The 23,399-nt window shown below is 49.8% G+C and overlaps 1 protein-coding gene across 2 annotated transcripts in view; it reads left to right on the top strand.

Annotated features, from left to right (window-relative positions):
• ASS1 (argininosuccinate synthase 1) overlaps window positions 1-23,399 on the top strand; it is an 87,897-nt gene that overhangs the window by 42,228 nt on the left and 22,270 nt on the right. For both annotated transcript variants that reach the window (XM_029062792.2, XM_029062794.2), the window contains 5 exons: window positions 1,074-1,144; window positions 3,331-3,361; window positions 10,751-10,841; window positions 15,432-15,516; window positions 16,397-16,461. In XM_029062792.2, coding sequence (XP_028918625.1) covers window positions 1,074-1,144; window positions 3,331-3,361; window positions 10,751-10,841; window positions 15,432-15,516; window positions 16,397-16,461 — 343 coding nt within the window. The remainder of the gene's footprint in view (window positions 1-1,073; window positions 1,145-3,330; window positions 3,362-10,750; window positions 10,842-15,431; window positions 15,517-16,396; window positions 16,462-23,399) is intronic.

The raw sequence follows: 23,399 nt of genomic DNA on the forward strand, positions 1-23,399 counted from the left end.
CATTTATTGATCTCCAGGAAATTGCAATCAGTTGTATTTATTGAGCGCTTACTTTGTGCATTGCACCTTACTAAGCGCTTGGGAGAGTACAATGTAACAATAAACAGACACATTCCCTGCCCACAACAGTCTTACAGTGTAGAAGGGGAGACAGACATTAATGTAAATAAATTGTAGATATGTATAAAAGTGGTGTGGATTGCAGTGACTGGAAGACATTGGACTTTGTCACTGATACCTCCCTAGAGTGGAAGAGCAAGGCAAGGCTGGTGATGTCGTCACGTAACCCTCCCAGGAGTCATATTCTCTGCTCAGTCAATCTTATTGAGCACCTACTGTGTGAAGAACATTAACAGATAACAGAGTTGGCAGACATGTTCTCTGCCCACAATGAACTTAAGCCTGGGGGGGAGACAGATATTAAAATAAATAAATTTTGGATAAGTCCTGTGGGGCCGAGTTAGGGATGAGAATAAGGGACTGCAATCTAGGTGCGAGGGCAATGCAGAAGAGAGTGGGAAAAGAGGAAATGAGAGCTTAGTCAGGGAAGGCCTTTTGGAACAGATGGGATCTACTCTTGTGCACTGAGGAAAAGAGGCAAGCAATGGGGAATGTTTCATGAAACTGTTCAAGCCTTCCCCCAACTCCCTCCTCCCGGGACCTCCTCCTTCACCCGTCATCCTGCACAAGCTGGCTTTAAAATGAACCTGCTTCTGTCCTCATTTGATTTCCCTTTTTTGAAAAAGTCATCTTTTGATAACCTTGAAAAGCAGAGATGAGTGAGGCGGGCCACTGCCTGGGCTGGTCCCTGCTTTTTCTCCCTCCTTCCCAGGTCTATGTTGGGAGGGTTGAGAACCCCATCCAGGTTTCAGGCCAAGCATAGGCCTGAAAGGCCAGCGTTGCTGTGGGGAGTTAAATGGGGAGGGGGCTGCTTTTCCTCTGAGGCCCAGTATTCCTTGGGACTGGCTGGGAACTTCAATGGGAGAGTTCAGCAGTACCCAAGCACACTGACACTCGCACTTCTCCCGCGGCTCCTCAAGTGGTTACAATTGGGTTTTGTTTCTTTCCTCCAGCAACATGGCATCCCTGTCCCCGTTACTCCCAAGAGTCCGTGGAGCATGGATGAGAACCTGATGCACATCAGGTGAGGAACCCGGTCCTCTCCCAGACTTCCCTATCACTGTGGATGGCACCACCATCCTTCCCGTCTCTCGGGCCCGCGATCTCGGTGTCATCCTTGACTCGTCTCTCTCGTTCACCCCACGCATCCTATCCGTTACCGAGACCTGCCGGTTTCACCTTTACAATATCGCCAAGATCCGCCCCTTTCCTCTCCACCCAAACGGCTACCTTACTGCTACGGGCTCTCGTTATATCCCGGCTAGACTACCGTGTCAGCCTTCTCTCTGACCTCCCTTCCTCCTCTCTCGCCCCGCTCGGTCTATTCTTCACTCTGCCGCCCGGCTCATCTTCCTGCAGAAACGATCTGGGCCTGTCACTCCCCTTCTTAAACAACTCCAGTGGTTGCCTATCGACCTCCGCTCCAAACAAAAACTCCTCACTCTAGGCTTCGAGGCTCTACATCACCTCGCCCCTTCCTACCTCTCCTCCCTTCTCTCTTTCTACCGCCCACCCCGCACGCTCCTGCTCCTACGCCGCCCACCTCCTCGCCGTCCCTCGGTCTCGCCCATCCCGCCGTCGACCCCCGGGCCGCGGCCTCCCGCGGTCCCGGAATGCCCTCCCTCCTCACCTCCGCCAAACTGATTCTCTTTCCCTCTTCAAAACCCTACTTAAAACTCACCTCCTCCAAGAGGCCTTCCCAGACTGAGCTCCTCATCTCCCTCTACTCCCTCTACCGCCCCCCCTTCACCTCTCCGCAGCTTAACCCTCTTTTCCCCCCATTTCCCTCCGCTCCTCCCCCTCTCCCTTCCCATCCCCTCAGCACTGTACTCGCCCGCTCACCTGTATATATTTTCATTACCCTATTTATTTTGTTAATGAAATGTACATCGCCTTGATTCTCTTTAGTTGCCATTGTTTTTACGAGATGTTCTTCCCCTCGACGCTATTTATTTCCATCGTTCTCGTCTGTCCGTCTCCCCCAATTAGACCGTGAGCCCGTCAAACGGCAGGGACCGTCTCTATCTGTTGCCGACTTGTTCGTTCCAAGCGCTTAGTACAGTGCTCTGAACATAGTAAGCGCTCAATAAATACTATTGAATGAATGAATGAGAGGGAGACAGGGAAAGAGAAACTTCAGAGGAGTGGGAGGTTCCATCAGCAGGTCCGAAAATGGCCCAGTCAGAGGTGCTGCTTTGCCTATTTTTCATTTGATGGCAGGATTCAGTCCCTTTCCTTTCCCTCCTCTTTTAGTCTAGGCTCACTGTACATCATCCTGTACCAGTTGCCACCTGCTAGTGATCGTTTTTCCCCTTCTTGACTCCTCCCCTCCACCCCCACCAATTCCCCCAGGCCAGTGGCTCCTATTCTTTTCTGCTCCCTCCCGAGACCCTGTGCTGCCTAGTGGAAAGAGTACAGTCTGGGGAGTCGGAGGACCTGGGTTCTACTTCTGTCTCTGTCCCTTGCCTACTGTGTGACTGGGGGCAAGCCACATACCTTTTCTAGGCCTTAGTTTCTTCATCTATTAAATGAGGATTAAATATCTATTCTCCCTCCTTTAGACTGTGGGCCCCATGTGGGATAAGGACTGTGTCCAACCTGCTTATCTTCCATCCTCCCCAACAGTTTGCCCAGAGCTTGGCACATAGTAAACCCTTAACTATCATTATTGTTACCAACCCTCCCCATCCCAGGGCAGCTTTGCAAAATAAGTGAGTGGCAGGTCATCTGAACCCCTTTCTACAGCTGGGAAAACTTGGGCAAGGAGAAAAAGTGACTTAGCCAGAGTGTGGGCAGAGGAACTCATCTACAGAGTCAGGAGGGGAGACGTTGGGCTTCTAGCTTCTTGTTTTCCCAGTGAGCAAGGACCCTGAAGGTCCGCGGTCTCCAACAACAGCACAGTGGGTACTTGTCTCTCCAGAGAATAAGTACTAAGGGCCTGACCCAGTGTGATGGCTCTGTAGGGTTCAGGAAATAGTACTTTGACGTGCCTTTTTAGAACCAGCGGCACCTGAAATTTAAGGCGAATCGGTGGGGGATGCAGTCAACTGAAGTGTTGACAGTTAGTGGGGGTTCACCTGAGGGAAGATGGCAGAGGATCGAAGGCCCCCAAGTCTGAGCCAATTGGTCCTCTTTTATTTGTTTTCATGTTTTTCCTCCCTCCTGTTCGGTTTTCTTCTCGCTGATTTTGTCTCTCTCCTTTCCCTGTAGCTACGAGGCTGGAATCCTGGAGAACCCCAAGGTAATTTATCATTTCCTTAACATCCTCCGTCTTGGTGGCTCCTCGAGCCGACAGTGTCTGATGGATTTGCGGCCTAATTTGAAATTTCACGGGGGCCTGTGTGTGGGGCCGGGGCCGGGCCCTGCCTGTGTTCTGGTCTCCTCCCCGTCACCCCCCTCTCCGAGATGGGTTTGGAGTCCTTTTTCTTTTATTTTTTTTTAATTGCTGCCCGGATGAATAGGGGAAAGAAATATTTCAGGGCAACACAGAAGGAGAAAATGTCATCCTGAGACAATAAAGAAGCAATTAGACAGATGAGGCACTTGTAAAGAGAGAGGGAGCCCAGAGACCAACCGGCTTTCAGGAACAGCTCCTCCCTGGCAGCGCTCCGGGCGGTGGTGGGGGGGAGATGGGGGAGGGGTGTCTGGAGGCAGGGGGAGTGAGGAAGGTGTTAGAAGAATCATTTATCCCAGTCTCTCCCTCCTTCCTCAAAAGCCAATGAGGTGGTCCCTTGCTAGTTTCCACTCTTGTCTTCCCTGAACCTGAGCCCTAGCTAGGCTGCAGCAGCTTCTGCTCTTTCTGAAGTTGAGGGCTGTTTTCCCTGAGGGTGAGAGTCTTTTAATTCCTCTTCTCCGGGGTGAGGAAGGGGAGAACTCAAACACTGGAATAGAGAGATCTCTGTGTACACCAGCCCCTCTTTTGCAACTTCCCTGCCCCTCATGCCCCCCCCCCACCCCCAGCTCTGTCTCGCCTGCGGTTTTGGGGGAAGGAGTTGTCTAGGTTCTGCTTGAAGTAGAAATAATAATAATTATTGTGGTATTTAAGTGCTTACTATGTGCCAGGCACTGTACTAAGCAGTGGGGTCGATACAAGCAAATCAGGTTACACGCAGTCCCTGTCTCAGGTGGGCCACACAGACTCAATCCCCATTTTACGGATGAGGTAACTGAAGCACAGAGAAGTGAAGTGACTTGTCCAAGGTCACCTAGCAGGCAAGCAGCGGAGCTGGGATTAGAACGCATGACCTCCTAACTCCCAGGCCCATGCTCTACCCACTGCACCATGCTAAAAGCATTTGGAGAGAGGCTAGTTGGGGGGTCTGCAGCCAGGCAGCGCAGAAGGGGTGTCCCAGCAGGGGTCCTGGAGAAGGCTCAGGAGTACTGGGGAAGCCATTTCTGATCGATCAATCGATCAAGAGTATTCATTGAGCACTTACTGTGTGTAGAGCACTGAACTAAACTCTTGGGAGAGTACAGTGCAATCAAGTTGGTAGACTCAATCCCTGCCCTCAAGGCACTCTTAGAGTCTACTGGGGAAGACAGACATTAAAATAAATTTTAGATAGGGAAAATGGCAGAATATAAAGATATGAATTTAAGTGTCATGGGGCTGGGCATAGGGGGTGTCCATCAGTGCCCGCCGAGAAGATAGTCCTGGACCTCTCTTTCCCTGGTTTGCCTCTAAGAGGAGAGGGACCTCCCCTTTGCACCCCAACTTCAACAGCTCCTGAAGACCTCGGGTATGAATCACTGGGGCTCCTGAGGCCCTCGGGCCTGCCGCCTTTCCCTGAGGTGACGGCCCTTGAGCGAGGCCGGCTCAGTATTGCGTGTGTCACTCAGAAGGGCACGGGTCCTGCTCTCACCGTGTCCTAATAGAGCTCCCGGTGCTGCTGCCTGCTGGCCTGAGTCTTTCCAGTTCATGCTCCAGCAGCCTGACAACACTTAGGAAAACTACTTGAACTATCCGTCACCGCTAATTATACAGTCAGTCAGAGGGAAGGAAGAGAGGCCAGAGAGGTTGGGGGGACCGGGGAAAGGTTGGGGAGAGGAAGACGGGATGGGAGGGAGATGGAGGGAAGGAGAGAGAGGGGGGCAGAGACAGGAATATATCTGCAGTCCATCAATATTTTGATGATCTGAGCAGCTTCTGATGGGCCCGTCACTCCCGCAGACCAGGCTGTTTAATTCAGCGGAGAAATGGGAAACACGTAAGCAGAAAAACTTTGGAAGTGAGACGTGCAGAGCACCAATCCCTAGGTGGCTGGTGGCTTTGGTTTTAATCTTCTCTCTGCCTCCCAAATCGGCAGCAGAGGAGAGAGAGAGAGAGAATATGAATATCAAGATTGAGGAAGTAGTGAAGGTCTCCATCTCCTGGAAAAGGAGAGGGGGAGATGGAGCCCAGGCCCTGAAAGGACACATCTGTCCAGAGGAGGCTGCTGGGATAACTCCACAGGGCAGGTGGTTCAAACAAGCTGGGGTGGAGGAGACAGCAGAACTTGCTCTCCCATGGAGCTGCCTGCCTTTGAGGGGCTAGAGAAGAATTATGAAAAGGTGCAAGAGAGGATTATTTAGGAGTTTAGGGAAGCATCATCTGTGTTTCAGCTGAAGAACTTTGCTAACTCCACAGCTGCCCCCAAAACAATGTTTTGCCCTATCAGGATCTCAGCCAGGCGCGTTGGGGCGCAGGGGTGGGATTGGCTCTGGAATCACTGATATCTGGGATGCCAACCCAGCGAAGGCCCGAGAAAGCCCATAGAGAGGGCCCACGGTTCAGTGTGGGGAATCTAGCCCCTGAACCTGGGTCCCTGGCTCCTGCAAGGAAGGCCAGGGCCTGAACCAGTGAGAACCCCACCCCCCCGAGTCCCTCGCGGCACTCGATTCTGTCGGCAGTTGACGGAAGTGGGGTTGACCGGGGCCCAGGGTGGGAGAAGGGGTCGGTGGAGACTTGCAGGGGGCCGAGCCCTCCCTCCCGGGCTGCGGAGCTGGCCGCCACGGGGACGGGTGTCTGTGAGGGGAGCGGTCGCCGCTGGGAGGTGCTCCCTCCCCCCACCCCAAAAACCCCCTGAGACCTGACAAACGGAGGGATTTGAAAGCAGATGGTTGAGCCATTTTCTGCCTCCGTGAGGCCCGATTGAAGGGCAATGAGGCAGCTAATGCGAAGAAAGATAGAAATTTACTTGCTTTAACTTCATATGGCACACTGAAAGAGTTCATTCAGTCCCCGGGCACCACAATATCAGATGGATGAATAAACCATTTGCGGCATCGATCATAGCTCTACATCATGGTTTAGTTCATGGGCCATTTGCTCCCAATCTCTTCTCCTCTGGCCCTGTTTCGTGCTTTCTTTCTCTCCTTTTTTTTTTCCACACACTCTTCCTTTTTTCCCCTTAAAGATGACATTGCAAGACCAGCCCCCCTGCCAGGATGGATAAATAGATGGCATTGATACACTGCAACAAACTATTTGTCATTTGAACTGTGCTTTTAGAAGAGAGAGTAAAAAGAAAGCAGACATGCACGGTAACGACAGAATGCAAGGCAAATGTCATTTTATTCCTATTTAGTTATTTTATTTAATGGGGGCTGTCAGACTTGGGTTAGGAAATTGGAAACTACCTGACACTGACTTCCAATGTTTAGTAAAGAGTTTTTAATACTTCGCAGCCTCCTCACCACACACCCTCCTCCTTCCCACCCTCCACCCCCCACAACAGCCCCACATCCTTTAGAACACAAAGTTTTTCATCATCTCAGGGAGTTTCGCTGAGCTGATAAATATGATCGGGGGCTCCGATCCAACAGTGGGTAATTTGTGTATGCAGCAGCAAGTGTTCATGTATGTGCTGGTTAAAGGGAGGGAGAGCCACGGGGAGCTGGGAGAGCGAACTGAAACATGCCTTTCCCGGAGAATGGCTTGAGAGCAGGTTCCTCTCAGAGGTTTGTTCTCCTTGCCTTCCGTTCTCTCTGCGGGATCAGGGACTGTAAGGTGCAGCTGGCACCCACCTCCTGCTTCCTGAACAAGGAAAGGAAAGATCCAGGAATTGCTCATTTCCCCTCAACAAGTGCTGGAGCCCTTTAGAGGAGTGATGGCTTCTCAATCCTTAAATTTTTGAGAGCCCGCTCACCTGACATGTCCCTTAAACCCCCACACACCCCACCCACCTGCACTCAGATGTGTTTATTGAGTGTTTCCATGGTGTGCAGAGCACTGTGCTAAGCGCTTGAGGGAGTACAGTATGACAGTAAACAGAAGCGTTCCCTGCCCACAACGAGTTAGGAGGTCTCTTCTGGCCACTTGCTACACTGGAACCAAGAGAACGATGTCAAAAAACGTTAGATGGTTGTTTACAGGTTTAGTCCATGTATGCATGTATAGTTTGTCTGGAAAGACTTCAGATTTTTAGAATGTGCCCCATGGAGCAATCCTCAAATGGCACCCTATGGGAAAAAGGAAGCCTTTACCTATCTATACATGTGGTTCGATATATCTTCTTGCATAAGATTTTATAGTTCGTATTTGATGTAGTTTTCATGTTGTGTTGGAGAGCTGGAAGTGGGCTCATTAACTATCAGACGGTTTGATCCCACCCTGTCCTTTAATAATAATCTTGGTATTTGTTAAGTGCTTAGTACGTGCAGAGCACTGTTCTAAGCGCTGGGGTAGATACAGGGTCATCAGCTTGTCCCTCGTGAGGCTCATAGTCTTCATCCCCATTTTACAGATGAGGGAACTGAGGCACAGAGAAGTTAAGTGACTTGCCCACAGTCACAGAGCTGACAAGTGGCAGAGTCGGGATTCGAACCCATGACCTCTGACTCCCAATCCCTGGATCTTTCCACTGAGCCACGCTGCTTCTCTAAATATTTGTATCTAAGTATTTAATATTCTTTAAATATTTATATCATATTTTATTGTCCCCAATGCTAGTTTTTCTACTTTTGTATGGTATTTGTTAAGTGCTTTAATATACGTCAAGCGCCATTCTAAGTTCTAGGGTAGATTCAAGTTAATCAGGCCGAGTACAGTAGGAGGGAGAATAGGCACTGAACCCCTATTTTGCCATTGACAAAACTGAGGCACAGCGACGTTGTGACTTGCTCAAGGTCACAGCAAGCAAGTGGCGGGGCTGGGATTAGAACCCAGGTGGTCTGGCTCCCAGACCCGTGCTTTATCCTCTAGGCCACGCTACTTCCCTTTCCTCTCTGGAGGCAGCTCAACACGTGGAGGAAACTGAAGCCCAGTGAGGCACGGAGACTTGCTTGAAGTCACACAGCATTTCGGGAGGCAGAGTCAGGATCAGAACTCAGGCCCTTTTGGTCCCAACTTGTCATTTGCCCAGGGGCTCACTGTGTTTATCGGCCCTTGGCCCCTGGACTGGGCTGGCTCCTGGCAGATGATCAACTTCCGATCCCCAGATGGACTTATCACACACAGACGGTGTGCGGACTGGCCTAGTAGTCTGAGTCTGCATGGGAAGGTCAGTTGCCTCCCTTCGATTGCCTGAAGGCAGAAGGTGCTGTCATTTCTTAGGGTTTCCCGAAGGGCAGGATATGGAGTGACCCTCAAAGACAGAGACAGAACTGCTGAGGGGAGATGGGGAGCAGTGTGACCGGGGAAATTGAGTGGAGAAATAGGGAGAAATGGGTAGGGTTTACAGCGGGACACAAAAGAGAGTCCTTCTTCCTGCTGTCTCATCTGCCCCCTCATCGCATGTGTCCTTCTAGACCCCTTCCTCTGAGAACTGCCCTCCGCAAAGTAGAAATGGGAGAGTTAGGGACCCAGGGAGTTGTGGGGAGATGGATGGAGACCCGGGGGGTTGTGGGGAGATGGATGGGCACTCCAGGCTGCTCCAGGGAATCTTCTCTTTTGCAAGCCCAGCTGCAGTGGCTGGTTATACTTCCAGTCAGCTGATGCCTCCAGCGCTTCACATGCTTGGGGAGTTTGGGGTGGAGCAAAGGGCCTGGAAATTTATTTCATCCCTCCCTGTCCTCCGGACCCAGGGAGGTGGGAGTTGAGCTCCAGGGTCTTAAGCCAATGGTAGATGTGGGACAGGGTGGGGCGTCTAATTGTAATAGAACTTATTAAGTACTTACTGTGTGCAGAGCATTGTATAATATTCTGGCAAAGAATACACAGGTGGGAACTAGACACGGTTTCCTGGCCCTCAAGGGTGTTTGACCTCTGGCCCGGTGGACCTTCTAAGGAAGGATGAAGCTGACGGGACAACCTCCGGTCAAAGTGACTTCTGCCCACTGGTCAGTGTCTGGTCTAAAGTGAAGAGAGCTCAGAAAGCTCCCTTGGAATATTAATTAGAGGGACGCAGCCAGCTGAGAGAGGAGGGCACCCCTGTCTCTGGAGAAGCAGCGTGGCCTAGTGGAAAGAGCACAGTCCTGGGAGCCAGAGGATTCCCCCTGGTGCCAGCTCGGCCATTTGTCTGCCATGTGACCTTGGGTAAGTCACTTCTCTGTGCCTCACTTCCCTTATCTGCAGAATACAGTGATCTTGTATCTACCCTGGTGCTTAGTACAGTCCTTGCTGCAAAGTAAGCGCTTAACGAATACCACAATTATTATCGTCATTATGCTTAATAATAATTATGATGATGATAACTTCGGATTTGGTGGGGAAATAGAGGAGAGGGCCGCCTCACCCCACCCTTCCACCCACCCCCTGTCGGCAGGGGTAGGGGGAGCTGGAAGGTGGCCCACCAGCCACTTCTCTGGATGGAGAGACTCGGCCATCCTGCTTTCCAGATCTGGCCACCGGTGCGTCCCGAGGCGTAAGCTAATTGCGAGAGCGTGTTTCCAGCGAGCCGCCTAAGCTGTTGCCACGGTTTAAAAGAGATAAGAGGCCTCTTTACTATAAGTCCGGAAAAAATATACATAAAGGTTGATGTGTTTTCAAATGGGTTTTTGCTTTGTTCCTCTATTTTCCCCTGGCTGTATTAACCTCGGGGACACTGTGGAAAAGCCCAGCCTGCCAGAGCACCTGCTGGGGTCACGGTTAGTCATTAGCTTTTCGGTCAGTGCAGAATAAACCCCAATTCTCAGCGTCTGCGTGTGTGTCTCCCTCTCTCGCTCGCTCTCCCGGGAAGTACGTGCGTGCCTCTCCCCTCCAAAGTCACACTTTTTCCTGCCTGACTTGTTCCTCCACAGCTATTCCATCTCCAGCTGTGGGGGCGTCGAAGAAAAAGATGAGATCAAGTTGAGGGGAAAAATTGTCTGATTTCTTTAGCCCTTTGTTTCCAGGCTCCCGGAGAGCCCGGCACACTCCTTTGTGATGGCAGCGCCCGGCTGCAGGTTGGGGGAAACTTTGGCTGGTGCCAGCCTTGAGGGCCGGCGCTCCCGGCCAGTGGTGGGAAAGAGGAGTGGAGGATGGTTGGGTCTAGCAGGTGGGTGTCCCGTTGAGCCCCGGAAGGTGGGCTTCCAGTTTAACCCCGGTGGACGGGCATCCGGTTCAGCTCTTCAGGTGGGTGGTTGCCTTCCTACCCTATATCAACAAGCTAGGCGGAAAGAGACATCTTGGATCCCTCCAGTTGGGATGGGTGCCTTGGTGCACAGAAGAGGCGCGATGGATAGAAATGGCAGCCCTCTTTGGTCCATTAACTTCCTTTCCCTTCCTTTTCAGAACCAGGCCCCCGCTGGGCTCTACACCAAGACCCAAGACCCCTTGAAGGCTCCAAATAGCCCAGATGTCCTGGAGATTGAATTCAAGAAAGGTAAGTCCAAAGCAGGGGGAGGGTTTTCTCTGGCCCCTGGTCCTCTCCTATCTTGAGGCTGTTCTTCTCCCTGGATCGAGCGCCGCTGTCCGGAATATCAGATGACTTTGACCGGAGGCTCTGAGTCACTGCAGGCTTCTCTCATTCTCGGCTTAGAAGTGGGTGAGCTCTACCCGGATGTCCAGTCTGGAGCCTGGGCACACTGAGTGGGAGGATAAGATATAGATGGGAAACATGGGAAAACGTGCCAAGAAGGAGCTCTTATGTCTTCCATTTTCTGGCAGATTAAGAGGGACTTGGGACCGACTTCCAACCTTAATGCTCCTGGCCTAGCGGATAGAGCACGGGCCTGGGAGGCAGAGGACATGGGTTCTAATCCTGGCTCTGCCACTTATCTGCTGTGTGACCTTGGACATGTCAATTCCCTTCTCTGTGCCTCAGTTTCCTCATCTGGGGATTAAGACTGGAAGCCCCATGAGGGACAGAGACTGTGTCCATCTGTTTAATTTTATCTGCCCTAGTGCTTAGTACAGTGCCCATGGTAAACACTTAAGAAATACCGTTTTAAAAAACAAAAACTGATGGTCTTTATCTCTAGGCCCATTAGACCTTTCTAAACAGGGACAGGCCAGAGGACAGTCTCCTCCCCTGGCTTTGGACAGGTAGAAGAGAAGCAGCAAGAGGGGAGCTTTAATATCTTCTCTTAGGCCCTAAACTTTACACTCTTCCCTGAGCCAAAGACATCAGTTCCTGGTTACCCCACCTTTCTTTATTTTATTGTATTTCTTAAGTGCTTACTCTGCGCCAGGCACTGTTCTAAGCGCTGCGGTAGATATAAGGAAATCAAGTTGAACATGGTCCATTTCCCACGTGAGATTTACAGCCCTAATCCCCATTTTACAGAGGAGGTTACTAAGGTACGGAGAAACCAAGTGACTTGTCCAAAGGCACACAGCGGACAAGGGCCGACCCAGCATTAGAACCCAGGTCCTTGTGACTCCTAGGCCCGTGCTCTATCCGCTAAGCAACACTGCTTTCTTAAGACCTATTAGCTTTCTCTCCTCTCTTGGGGTAAGAGCATTTGGACTGTTAAATGCTAACCCGATCCCCTGGCCAAATCACCCATAGTCTCTGATATATAATAGTAGTGGTATTTACTGAGTGACTTTTGAGAGCAAAGCACTGTATTAAGCACCTGGACACATAAGCACAACGTTTAGGATTAGAGGTAGGATCATCTACCGTGTTTCTCAGCACATTCTGATGTGGATAGAGTGTATGATCCTGTTTTGAGGACCCTGCTCCACACCAAAGAATTCAGAGAAATCCAGATCTGGGCCGGGGCAACTAAGAACCTCCCCGAGAGTGATGGATGCCTTAAAAAAGGGCCTATCAACCCGTGATTCTAGTTCTACTCATGGCACTTCAGAGAGAACCAGGAGCCCTCCTCCAAAGTTGGAAGGAGGGTTAGCTCTGCTAATGTCCACTGCTTTACTCAGTGAGTCAGTCATATTTGAGCGCTTACTGTGGCAGAGCATTGTACTGAGCGCTTGGGAGAGTAGTAATAATAATAATTATGGTTGTTAAGAACTCACTTTGTGCCAAGAACTGTTCTAAGCGCTGGGATATCTACAAGATTATCAATTTGGACACAGTACCTATCCCACATGGGGCTCATAGTCTAGGTAGGAAGGAGTAGGATTTAATCCCCATTTTTTACAGATGAGGAGACTGAAACACAGGGAAGTCACACAGCTGGCAAGTGGCAGAGCTGGGATTAGAACCAAAACCTCCTACTCCCAGGCCCGTGCTCTTTCCACTCAGTGTCGAGAACCCGGGCTTGGGAGTCAGAGGTCGTGGGTTCTAATCCCAGCTCCGCCACTTGCCAGCTGTGTGACTTTGGGCAAGTCACTTCACTTTTCTGTGCCTCAGTTAATAATAATGTTGGTATTTGTTAAGTGCTTACTATGTGCAGAGCACTGTTCTAAGCGCTGGATTAGATACAGGGTAATCAGGTTGTCCCTCATGAGGCTCACAGTCGTAATCCCCATTTTACAGATGAGGTAACTGAGGCACAGAGAAGTTAAGTGACTTGCCCATAGTCACACAGCTGACAAGTGGCAGAGCCGGGTTTCAAGCCCATGACCTCTGACTCCCAAGCCTGGGCTCTTTCCACTGAGTTACCTCAACTGTAAAATGGGGATTAAAACTGTGAGCCCCACGAGGGACAACCTGATCACCTTGTATCCCCCAGCGCTTAGAACGGTGCTTTGCACAAAGTAAGCGCTTCACAAATGCCACCATTTATTTTTTTTATTCTCCAATACAGTATAACAGTATGACAGACACATTTCCTGCCCACGACAAGCTTACAGTCTAGAGGGGAAGGCAGACGTTAAAGTAAATAATATTACAGATATGTACATAAATGCCGTGGGGTTGGGCGGGGGGGTTGAATAAAGGGAGCAAATCAAGGCTTTAGGTAACAGTTGAGACTTTTTAGTTTGTAAGTGCGAGTTGTTTAGCGTTCCAGTGTACTCTGCCCCCTCTAAGTGGTGTTTGAGTTCTCCTTCTGGATTTATCAGGGGTCCCACACCCCATTATTCCCCCTACCCTCAGAGAAGCTTCGGGGGCACAGGATGGGGACCGAGGACCTCCTGAGTAGCCTATTGAAGACACATCTCCAAGAGGCCTTCCCAGACCAAGCTCCCCTTTCCTCTTCTCCCTTTCCCTCTGCGTTGTCCTGATTTACTTCCTTTGTTCTTCCCCCATCCTAGCCCCACAGCGCTTATGTATAGATCTGTACTTTATTTGTATTGAACTCTGTCTCCCGCCTCTAGACTGTAAGCTTGCCATGGGCAGGGAATGTGTCTGTTTATTGTTGTATTGTACTCTCCCAAGTGCTTAGTACAGTGCTCTGCACACAGTAAGAGCTCAATATATATGGTTGAATGAATGAATGAAACGTTTGAACTATCAATCAATCACTGCTGTTTATTGAGGGCTTACCGTGTGCACAGCACTCTGCTAAGCTCTTGGAAGAGTACAGCACAACAGAGTCAGTAGACAAGACGCCTGCCCACAGCGAGCTTCCCGCCCTAAAGGGCGGCTCGCCAGCCGGGTGGACACAGCGAAGGCCGTTTCCCAGCTACCTCAGACTCCCATCTCCTCCACGTAAGCAACGTGGAAACCCGCTGGAGCTGTCTCCATGCTGGGGCCTTGACTCATCCAGACCCAGGGAAGAGAGTCGATCCATTTTAATGTCTTGGGGCGCGCCGGGGGGAAAGAAAAAGCGGCAGCAAAAAGCAGCCCTCCCCTGGCTATTCCCCATTCATCACCTAGTTAATTTATTTGAAGTTTTAATCTAATTATTAACTATTTTAAAGGATAAGCAGCTTTCTCCAACAACGGGCCCAACAATGTCCGCCCTCCGCCGGGTGGATCCCGTCCAATGCCCCGGCTAAGATGATAATAGAAAGGGAGCCAGGGAGAGAAAGGAGAAGGGGGGAGTTGGTGAGAAGGGCTTTAGGGTTCATTATTGCCCAGACTTACATTTAATAGCAATTTACAACCGAGTTATAAAACCCCTGGAAATGGGGGTTAAGAATGGAAATGCTGACAGACCCTTCAGTGTAGTCACGCTAGCGGGCGCCTCCGTAATAAAGACTCAAAAGACGGCTATTGAGAGCGGATTGGCAACTGATAGCTCGCTAAATGGTAATGAGAAGGGCAGATGGAAGGGAGATTAGAGTCCAACTTTGAACAGCTTTTCTTTGTCGCAGTTACAGCCCCCTTGTCAGCCTCCTAATACATTTATTGCTCATTTCACACTGCTAAAGAAAATGCCTCTCTCTATTCAAAGTCAGCCTCCTTACCCACCCTCCCGGCTCGCCCCCTCCCCACCCGCCCCCCACCTTCACCCTCCAACCACCACCTCCATCACTGCCCTCCCTCCCCTGGCTCTCTTTTTAGAGGTGTAATAATTCATTCATGAAGCCCCCTGACATTCCCTCAAGTCTGGCCTGCCATTGGCAGAGTCCTAGAACCCTCATCTGGCGGATCGCTGGAAACGTGTGCAGGGGTTTGCCCCACTGCTCTTTGGGGGTGTGTGTGTGTGTTCATACGTGTATGTGTGTGTGCGCGCTCCCGTCCGCACTTCCAAAGCAGCCCAGCCTCTGCCATTGGGTGGCTGGCTGGGAGCCTGCACCGGTAACTGGTGGGACAGAAGGTGCTTCGGGATAAGACAATGGCAGAGCGTGAAATTCAATTAGTTAAGGGCCTGGTTGCAATTTCACAGCCCCTAAATGTATAAGGGGAAAAGAGGAGGAGGGTGGTGGGGGACCGTTTTTATGGCCTTTTCTCTTTCATTCCCGGGCCTCTCTCGCCCCTTTTTCCTCCAGTGCCACAGCCCGCACATGCTCTTTTAAGAAGTTATTTAGAGTCCATATCTGTCACGTCTATTTAATGTGTTCCGGGTGATGTTAAGAGGGACAATGAAGGAGGGCCAGACGAACCCGTCTCTCCCTCCCCTCTCCTCCCACCTCTCGTCCGTGTCCGTCTCGCTGCCCAACCCTGCCCGTTCCTCCCCAGGTGTTCCGGTGCAGGTGACCAACGTGAAGGACGGCACCAACCGCCGCACAGCCCTGGACCTCTTCGTTTACCTGAATGAAGTCGCGTAAGTTCTGCCGGTTGTCTTTCTGCACCAGAAGGCTCCCTCCCCACTGCTCCTGCTTGGGGCTCCGCACGCCCATCCCCCTGAGAAATGAGGTCCGAGGTGAGCGGAAGCCAGGCAAGAGCCTCACGTCTGGGTGATGAGGAGTCAGGAGGCCTGGATCCCACATTCAGCCATGCCCAGTCACCATGTCACAAGCGGACGGGATTGCACAAACCTTTGGTAGGTCATCTTGACCTTGGAAACTGTCAATCAGTCAATCAGTGGTAGTAATTGAGCGCTTACTATGTGCAGAGCAGCTTACTAAGAGAGTACAGTACAATTCCCTGCACATAGTGAACTTACACTCAGAAAGACGAGTCACCTTGCCTAGAACCCTCAGTGAGTTCTTGGGCCCCCTTGGGTTGCTTGAGCTCAGGTGTTCTGCTCTCTTTCTTTTGTTTTGCTGGAGATCTCCACTCTTCCGGGCCTTTTGATTGGTAAGTCTCCGAGCGGGAGCCTTCTCTCACGGAGGGACCAGGAAACCGGCCGCGAAATGTGTCTTTGCTTGACCTTCTGGGGATTGAGGGCTTTGATTTTAACCGTATTAGTCATATTTCTCAGCTCATTTCCTGGCCAGTTCCTTTTGGGATGGGGACGGGAAAGAGGAGACCAGGCCTGCCAGGCGTCCTCAGGCCCCGACTGGCACTGGATTCCCCTGCCAGAACCCACCGCTGGGGCTCAAACCCACAGCCTACAGCTTGTGATGAGTGGCGACAGCCAAGTTGTTGGGGTTGGGGTCACTTCATCACCACCGCATCTCTTCTTCTCTTTAAAGAGCATCCTGGGAATTTGAGGGGTATGGTACCCCAAGCCTGACCTCTTCTTTTCTGTTTTCCTACAGTGGCAAGCACGGAGTTGGGCGCATCGACATTGTGGAGAACAGATTTATTGGGATGAAGTCCAGAGGTGAGGAAGCTTCCTGCAAATCCTCCTTGTCCCTAACGCAGGTTGGGTCTGCCCCTAGGGTGTCTGGGGTGCTTGGACCCAGCCAGAGATCTCGCTCTTTTTTTTTTTAAATGGCATTTGTTAAGCCCTCACTATATGCCAGGCACTATACTGATCACTGGGGTAGATACAAGAAAATCAGGTCCCACAAGAGGCTCACATTCTAAGTAGGAGGGAGAACAGATATTGAATCACCACTTTGCAAATGAGGGAACTGAGGCACAGAGAAATTAAGTGCACGTAGTGTTTGTTATGTTGTGTAAAACACTGTACTAAGCCTTGGGGTAGATACAAAATAATCAGGTCAGATGCAATCCCTGGTCCACATGAGGCTCACAATAATAATGTTGGTATTTGTTAAGTGCTTACTATGTGCCGAGCACTGTTCTAAGCGCTGGGGTAGACATAGGGGAATCAGGTTGTCCCACGTGGGGCTCACAGTCTTAATCCCCATTTTACAGATGAGGGAACTGAGGCCCAGAGAAGTTAAGTGACTTGCCCACAGTCACACAGCCGACAAGTGGCAGAGCTGGGATTCGAACTCATGAGCCCTGACTCCAAAGCCCGTGCTCTTTCCACTGAGCCACGCTGCTTCACAATCTAAGTAGGATGATGAAATTGAAGCATAGAGAAGTTAAGTGATTTGCCTTAGGCCTCCCAGAGCAGGTAAGTGGTGGAGCCTGGATTAGAACCCAGGTGTTCTGACATCCAGTTCATGCTCTATCCACTAGGCCAGGCTGCCTCTCTATCAGAGAGAGACCAGAGAGGAGAAGGGAGGTGATAAGGCTATTTCAGGGGAAAAGAGGTAGGGACAAGGTTCTTATCATCTTGGCTATCATCAGTGGTATTTATCATTATTATTATTATTATTGGCAATATTAATAATCATCGTGGTATTTGTTAAGCACTTACTATGTGCCAAACACTGTACTAAGTGGGTAGATACAAGATAATCAGATCCTATATGGGGTTCACATTCTGAAAAGGAGGGAGCACGGGTATTGAATCCCCATTTTTCAGATGAGGGAACTGAGTTACAGAGAAGTGAAGTGACTTGGCCAAGATCATATAGCAGGTAAGTGGCGGAGCCGGGATTAGAACCCTTGACCTCTGACTCCCCGGCCTGTGCTTTTTCCACTAGGCTATGCTGTTTCTCTTAAGCATGTCCTATGTGCAGAGCACTGTACTTAACACTCGGGAGAGTACAGCACAACAGTTTGCAGACATGTTCCCTGCCCGCAACGAGTTTACAATCTAGAGGGGGAGACAGACATTTATATAAATAAGTAATTTAAGATATATAATTTAAAGCTGTGTGCACAGGTGCTGTAGATCTGAGGATAAAGTGAATACCAAATAACCAAAAGTCCAGAGCCAAGTGCCCTGACGACGCAGAAGGCAGAAGACAGAGGGAGCCCGGGAAAAGAGGGTTTTTGGGGAAGGCCTCTAATCTTGGGAGGTTCTTGGGGTGGGAAGGGAAAGAAGCTGTGGTGAGGAATGAGATCAGAGCCAGAGGTGCAGTTACTAATCAAGGCGGAGAAACCAAGGGTGCCTGGTCATTGTTGGGGGTCTGGTTTCCATCTGGGGCGTGGCTGTCACGGACTGAGCAGCTCCGTTTTGGGGAGGGAGGGAGCAGAGTCCTTTTCATGTCACAGTGAAAAGGCAGAAAGGGGGCAATTTCTTGGTCATTAGGGATTTCATTCAACTGGCTAATTCACAGCCCCTGTTCCGCATCGCTAATGCTAATTGCATTATGGGCCCCAGCCCCTTTCTCTGGACCCGTTGACTGGGCTGCACTGGTCTAGAACTGGGCTAACATGGAGGGCAAAATCAAAGGGTAGGGGTCAGAGTCCTTTCGAGAAGGCTTTTACCTGGTGCTCCAACCTAGTTCGGGTTTGGAAGAGAGAAGATGGACCCCAGGGTTGTATTGGCTGCCTGGTTATGCCCGCTGGGCTGCCCGAGATGGGTCAAGCTCTGAAGAGGAAAATACTTTACCGGTCAGTCCCCTTGGCCATGCTAGTCTAGGAGAAATGCTGAATGCAAATCAAGCCTGTTGGAGTAAAATTAGGATGGAAAGCCGGGGGAGGTGCCACATGTTAATGTCTGTGTCCCCCTCTAGTCTGTGAGCTCACTATGGTTAGGGAACATATCAGCTAATTCTGTTGATATTGTACTCTCCCAAGTGCTCTGTAAACGAACGGTAAAACCATTGATTGATTGATTATGGAAGGCTAGCAGTGAAGTCCTACAGCTAAGCTGCCCTCCTCCTAGTACCCACCTGACAGAGGTTGGGGTCCTGCCCCTGCCCACTTCTGCTCTCCTCTGCAAGTTCTTGTGGGCAGTGTGGCATAGGCCCCATGCCCACGTGGCTCCTGGCACCCCCCAGTAATATTCCACTTGTCTTGTTGGGACATCCAGGGCTTTACCAAGCAGAGAAGAAGACTCAGGCATGACATTTATGACAGGCTTTCCTCGCACCTGAAATCAGCAGTCCTGAGGACCCAGTAGTTGGGAGATGCTTGAGCGAGGGGGACACTGACGGGGCCCATATGGTTTGGCTGGAGAGTGGAGCTTCGCCCCCTGGGTTAGCGCCAAACCCCAAGAGTTGCTGGGAGATCTGGCAGTCTGAGCAACGGGAAGGGATTGGAGAGTAACCTGAGAATCCTGCCTGTCGGTTCAGAGTTTCCCAGAGCCGCCCTGGAAATTTTATCGAGGAGTTAAGTACCTTCATTTCAGGGCTGGACCAAGAATTCCTTCAGTCCTCCATTTCCGTTCCTCACCTTCCCAGCCCACCTCCCCCTGCCGAACCGTGAGGAAGTGATTAGAAACAATAATATCTCTAAATCCGTAGAGCTTTTATTTTTTTTCAAAACTCATGTTAGTTATCACATATTGTCCTCACAACATCCCCGTGAGGTAGGGAAGGGCAAGAATTATCATCTCCGTTTTATAGATTGGGAAATTGGGGCACCGGGAGGCTAAGTAGCTTGCCCAATATCAGGCAGAAGGTATCAGGGCTCAAATCTCATCACATGCTAAACTAGCTCCTTTCTTAGCTAGCACTAAACACTCCCTAGACCCTGCTGCCCCTTCCCCAGGCTCCTAGCAAGTTCTGTCCCCCTTAGAACCAAACACCAGTTGGTGAGGCCCAAAGCAGCCCACCTGGACACTAGCCCACCTGGTCACTAGCCCATCCAAATTTTGCCAGTGTCCCTATGGGCTGATGCAGCCCTGCCCAAGCTGTAAAGCACAGCTGTTAAGTAAAGCTTTATATCAAGGCACATCATTCTCATGGCATCAATCACCCCAAAACTACTGAGCTATCAGCTGTATGAAGCTATCCAGGGATTCCTGGGGGTTAGGGTGGCATGTCCTCCTAGAATAACTTTTATCATTCCACTTTGAGGATGGTTGGAGTTGTGCAGCAATCCAGATATTAAAAGAAGAGTCCAAATTACATTTAAATTTGCGTTTTAAATTTACATTAAGCCAAACAAATAATCCCCAACAACAATAATAGGTACTGATGTTTTCCTAACCCTCTTGCTTCCCTTCCTCCACCACCATCTCCATACCCCATATCCTTACATTTAGGATCCTCCAACGAAGAAAGTGACTCACGTCCAGCCCAACCATTCCTTTTTAGACAGGGAAAAAGTTACCGAATTTGCACGTTCGGGCTGGGTTTCAGGGGAACTCTCTGAGTGAACAGAATTTGAGCAGTTTTCCTGGGTAATCCATTGTTCCCTAAAACGGCTTAATTGAAAATCTCAAGGGAAGTCCTCCCCAATGCAGAGCTGGAGGGCAATACAACTAATTAGCTGCTCCTCCCTTTCATCCTCTCCCTTCTTTGTTTTCCTCCCATTAACATCTGATTAAATGCCCCTTTGTGTAAGCCTGCCCTTTGTAGCAAATATTTTGATAACAGTGAACAGCAAAATATTGTACTTCCCTACTCTGCCTCCCTCCTCGCTCTGCTCAAAGGAAACATTAAAGATTTTCATCTCCTTTCCAGTGACTATTGAGATGGAGCTCACAGTACCCTGGCATAGCTGCCCTTTTGTTGTTGTTTTTGGTTTTTAACGGTTTTTGTTAATTACTTACTATGGGCCAGGCATTGTACTAAGCACTGGGGTAGATACAAGATAATCCAATTGGAGCTAATCCAATTGTGAGAGCTCACAGTCTTGATCCCCGTTGTAATCCCTCTAGACTGTAAACTCGTTGTGGGCAGGGAATGAGTCTGTTGATTCATTCAGTCATATTTATTGAGCGCTTACTGTGCGCAGAGCACTGTACTAAGCCCTTGGAAAGTACAGTTCAGCAACAGAGACAATCCCTGCCCACAGTGTAGAAAGGGGGACAGGCATCAAAAAAAGTAAACAGGCATCAGTAGCATCAATATAAATAAATAGAATTATAAACGTATACACATCATCAAGTATACATACCTCAATATAAATAAATAGAATTATAGATGTATACACATCGTCATGGTGTATTGTACTCTCCCAAGTGCTTAGTAGAGTGCTTTGCACAAAGTAAGCACTCAATAAATACTGTTGAATTTTACAGATGACGTAACCGAGGGATGGAAAAGTTAGGCGACTAAATCCAAGCTCACACAGCGGACAAGTGGCAGAGAGCCCGGATTAGAACCCAGGTCCTCTGACTCCCAGGCCCATGCTCTTTCCATTAGGCCATGCTGTTTTGTTGATTTTACCGGAGTCTTGGGAAATCTTTATCCCTTCTATCTGGGATGCTAAGAAGGAAGCAAGGGAGATTTTAAAGACAAGGGGAGATCTTAAAGACCCATTACTGCAGTGAGCATCCAGTGCCCCTACCCTGCCCAGGGGAGATTTGTCTGTGACCTAGGATGGAGGAAAGGCCAGTGGTTGGAGAGAGGGAGGTGTGTCACTGCTGCTTAAGACAGGGGAGTTTTGACTTGTAGCAGATGGCATTTTACTCGCTAGCCACTGCCCAAGCTAGGAATGGAATGGACAGGCCTCTGCTTGACTCTCCCTCCCATAGCCGAGTCTGGTAGAGGACTGGAAACTCTCCAGGTGCCACTCTGAGAGGGGAAGCTCCCCGTAAACCGGGATTATGTTTACCAACTCTGTTGTACTGTATTCTCCCAAGCACTTAGTACAGTGCTCTGCACGCAATAAGCACTCGGTAAATTCCTTTGATTCATGGTTTGATTGACTTACTGGATGAGAGACTTTGGGTGAGTCACTCACAGACTGGACAGAGTCATTTCTGCCTCTGCCTCAGGGATATCATAAGGATAGTGAAATGTGTTGATGGCTGTGGGAAATCCCACAAGCACTTTGTGATTTAGACTTCCATTTTCCCTAGTAATTTTAGGGGAGCAGTGTTGATCCCCATTTTACTTGGGGAAACGGAGTCTCTGGCTGTGTTTATACTTGAAAATTATTTGGATAGCTCCGGCCCTGAAAAATTCACTTTGGCCTGAATTACCTTGAGTGTGAACTCCTTGTAGGCAGGGAATGTGTCACTTTATTATTCTTTTCTTCTCAAGTGCATACAGAATTTGAGGGGCTCAGTTATGTAGATAAATTGTCCTTGGAGACCCATGCCATGAAAGGATACAGGGATTTGCCTAAGGTCGCAAGGTGGGAGAGTGGCAGCCTTTTTGAATTTTGATTTTTTGGGGAATGGAGCAGGGAAGAGCCAGATCATTGTGCGAAGGAGCTTCTAGCTCAGTCTCTTCTGAGGAAAGAATTCTGGGGCTCAGAGCCTTGATGTCTGGGGTCTTCTCCTTAGCCCCTCAGAAAGAGGGAGTTGCTTATAATACTGATTGTGGTATTGGTTAAGCAGTGGGCTGTGAGTGAAGGAATGTTCTAAGGGCTGGGATTGATACAAGATCATCAGATCGGACACCGTCCATGTCCCACAGGGGGCTCACGATCTAAGGGAGAGGGAAAATGGATATTTTATTCTAATTTTTCGGATGAGGAAACTCAACCACAGAAAAGTTATGTGACTTGCCTGAGGTCACACAGCAGGCCAGTGGTAGAGCAGGGGTTAGGACCCAGTTCTCCTGATTCCCAATCCTGCTGCTTCTCTGTTGATGCCTTTTATTTTGCTAGCTTTTTGGAGTATTGCTGCTTTTAAATAATGAGAGGCGGGGAAGGAGAGGGAAATTGAGTATTGGAAAATTCCCCAAAGGGGAATTCTCTGCCTTTATAATCAGTTAGGCAGTGGGTGTCTGTCTGGTCCAGAGTTGGGGTCTATAATCTTAACATCCCTCCTGAGAGCCGCTGTGGCTGCCCTTCTCTTCCAACTAGCCAGATCAGTGGCCAGCTCTGACTGCCTAACTATCAGTCATGTTTATTTAGTGCTTACTGTGTGCAGAGTGTTGTAGTAAGGGCTTGGGAGAGTACAGTATAACAGAGTTGGTTCCCTGCCACAGTGAGTTTACAGTTGAACCGAGTCAGGTTCAAGAGGCCACAGTGGGCAGGTTTGGCTGGTGACAGTGATTATTCTATGGCTGGTTCCGTGGGTGAGCCCCATGTAGGACAGTGCCCAATCTGATTATCTTGTACCTGCTCCAGTGTTTGGCACAGTGCTCAACAAATCCCCCAATTGTCTCTGCACAAACGAGAGATGGAACCTCTGTAGAGAGGGAAAGGAGGGGCTCCACTTACCCAGTATTCCCTGGAAACTTTGCCACAGGAGACAGTGGGGAAAGCCAAAGGTGGGACCGGAGAATTTCATTTTTGTGAAAATGAAGAGAAGGAACAAATCTAGACGTTAGGAAAACGATGCATCCAAACGGCTGAGGGCAGGAGGGAGCAGGGGTACAGGGAGAGGCAAATTTTATATGAGGGGAGTGAATGTTTCCTTCTGTTTTTCTGAATTGTCCCCAAGATAAT

The sequence above is a fragment of the Ornithorhynchus anatinus genome, chromosome 4 (genome assembly GCF_004115215.2).
Source record: "Ornithorhynchus anatinus isolate Pmale09 chromosome 4, mOrnAna1.pri.v4, whole genome shotgun sequence".
NCBI classification, from domain to species: Eukaryota; Metazoa; Chordata; class Mammalia; order Monotremata; family Ornithorhynchidae; genus Ornithorhynchus; species Ornithorhynchus anatinus.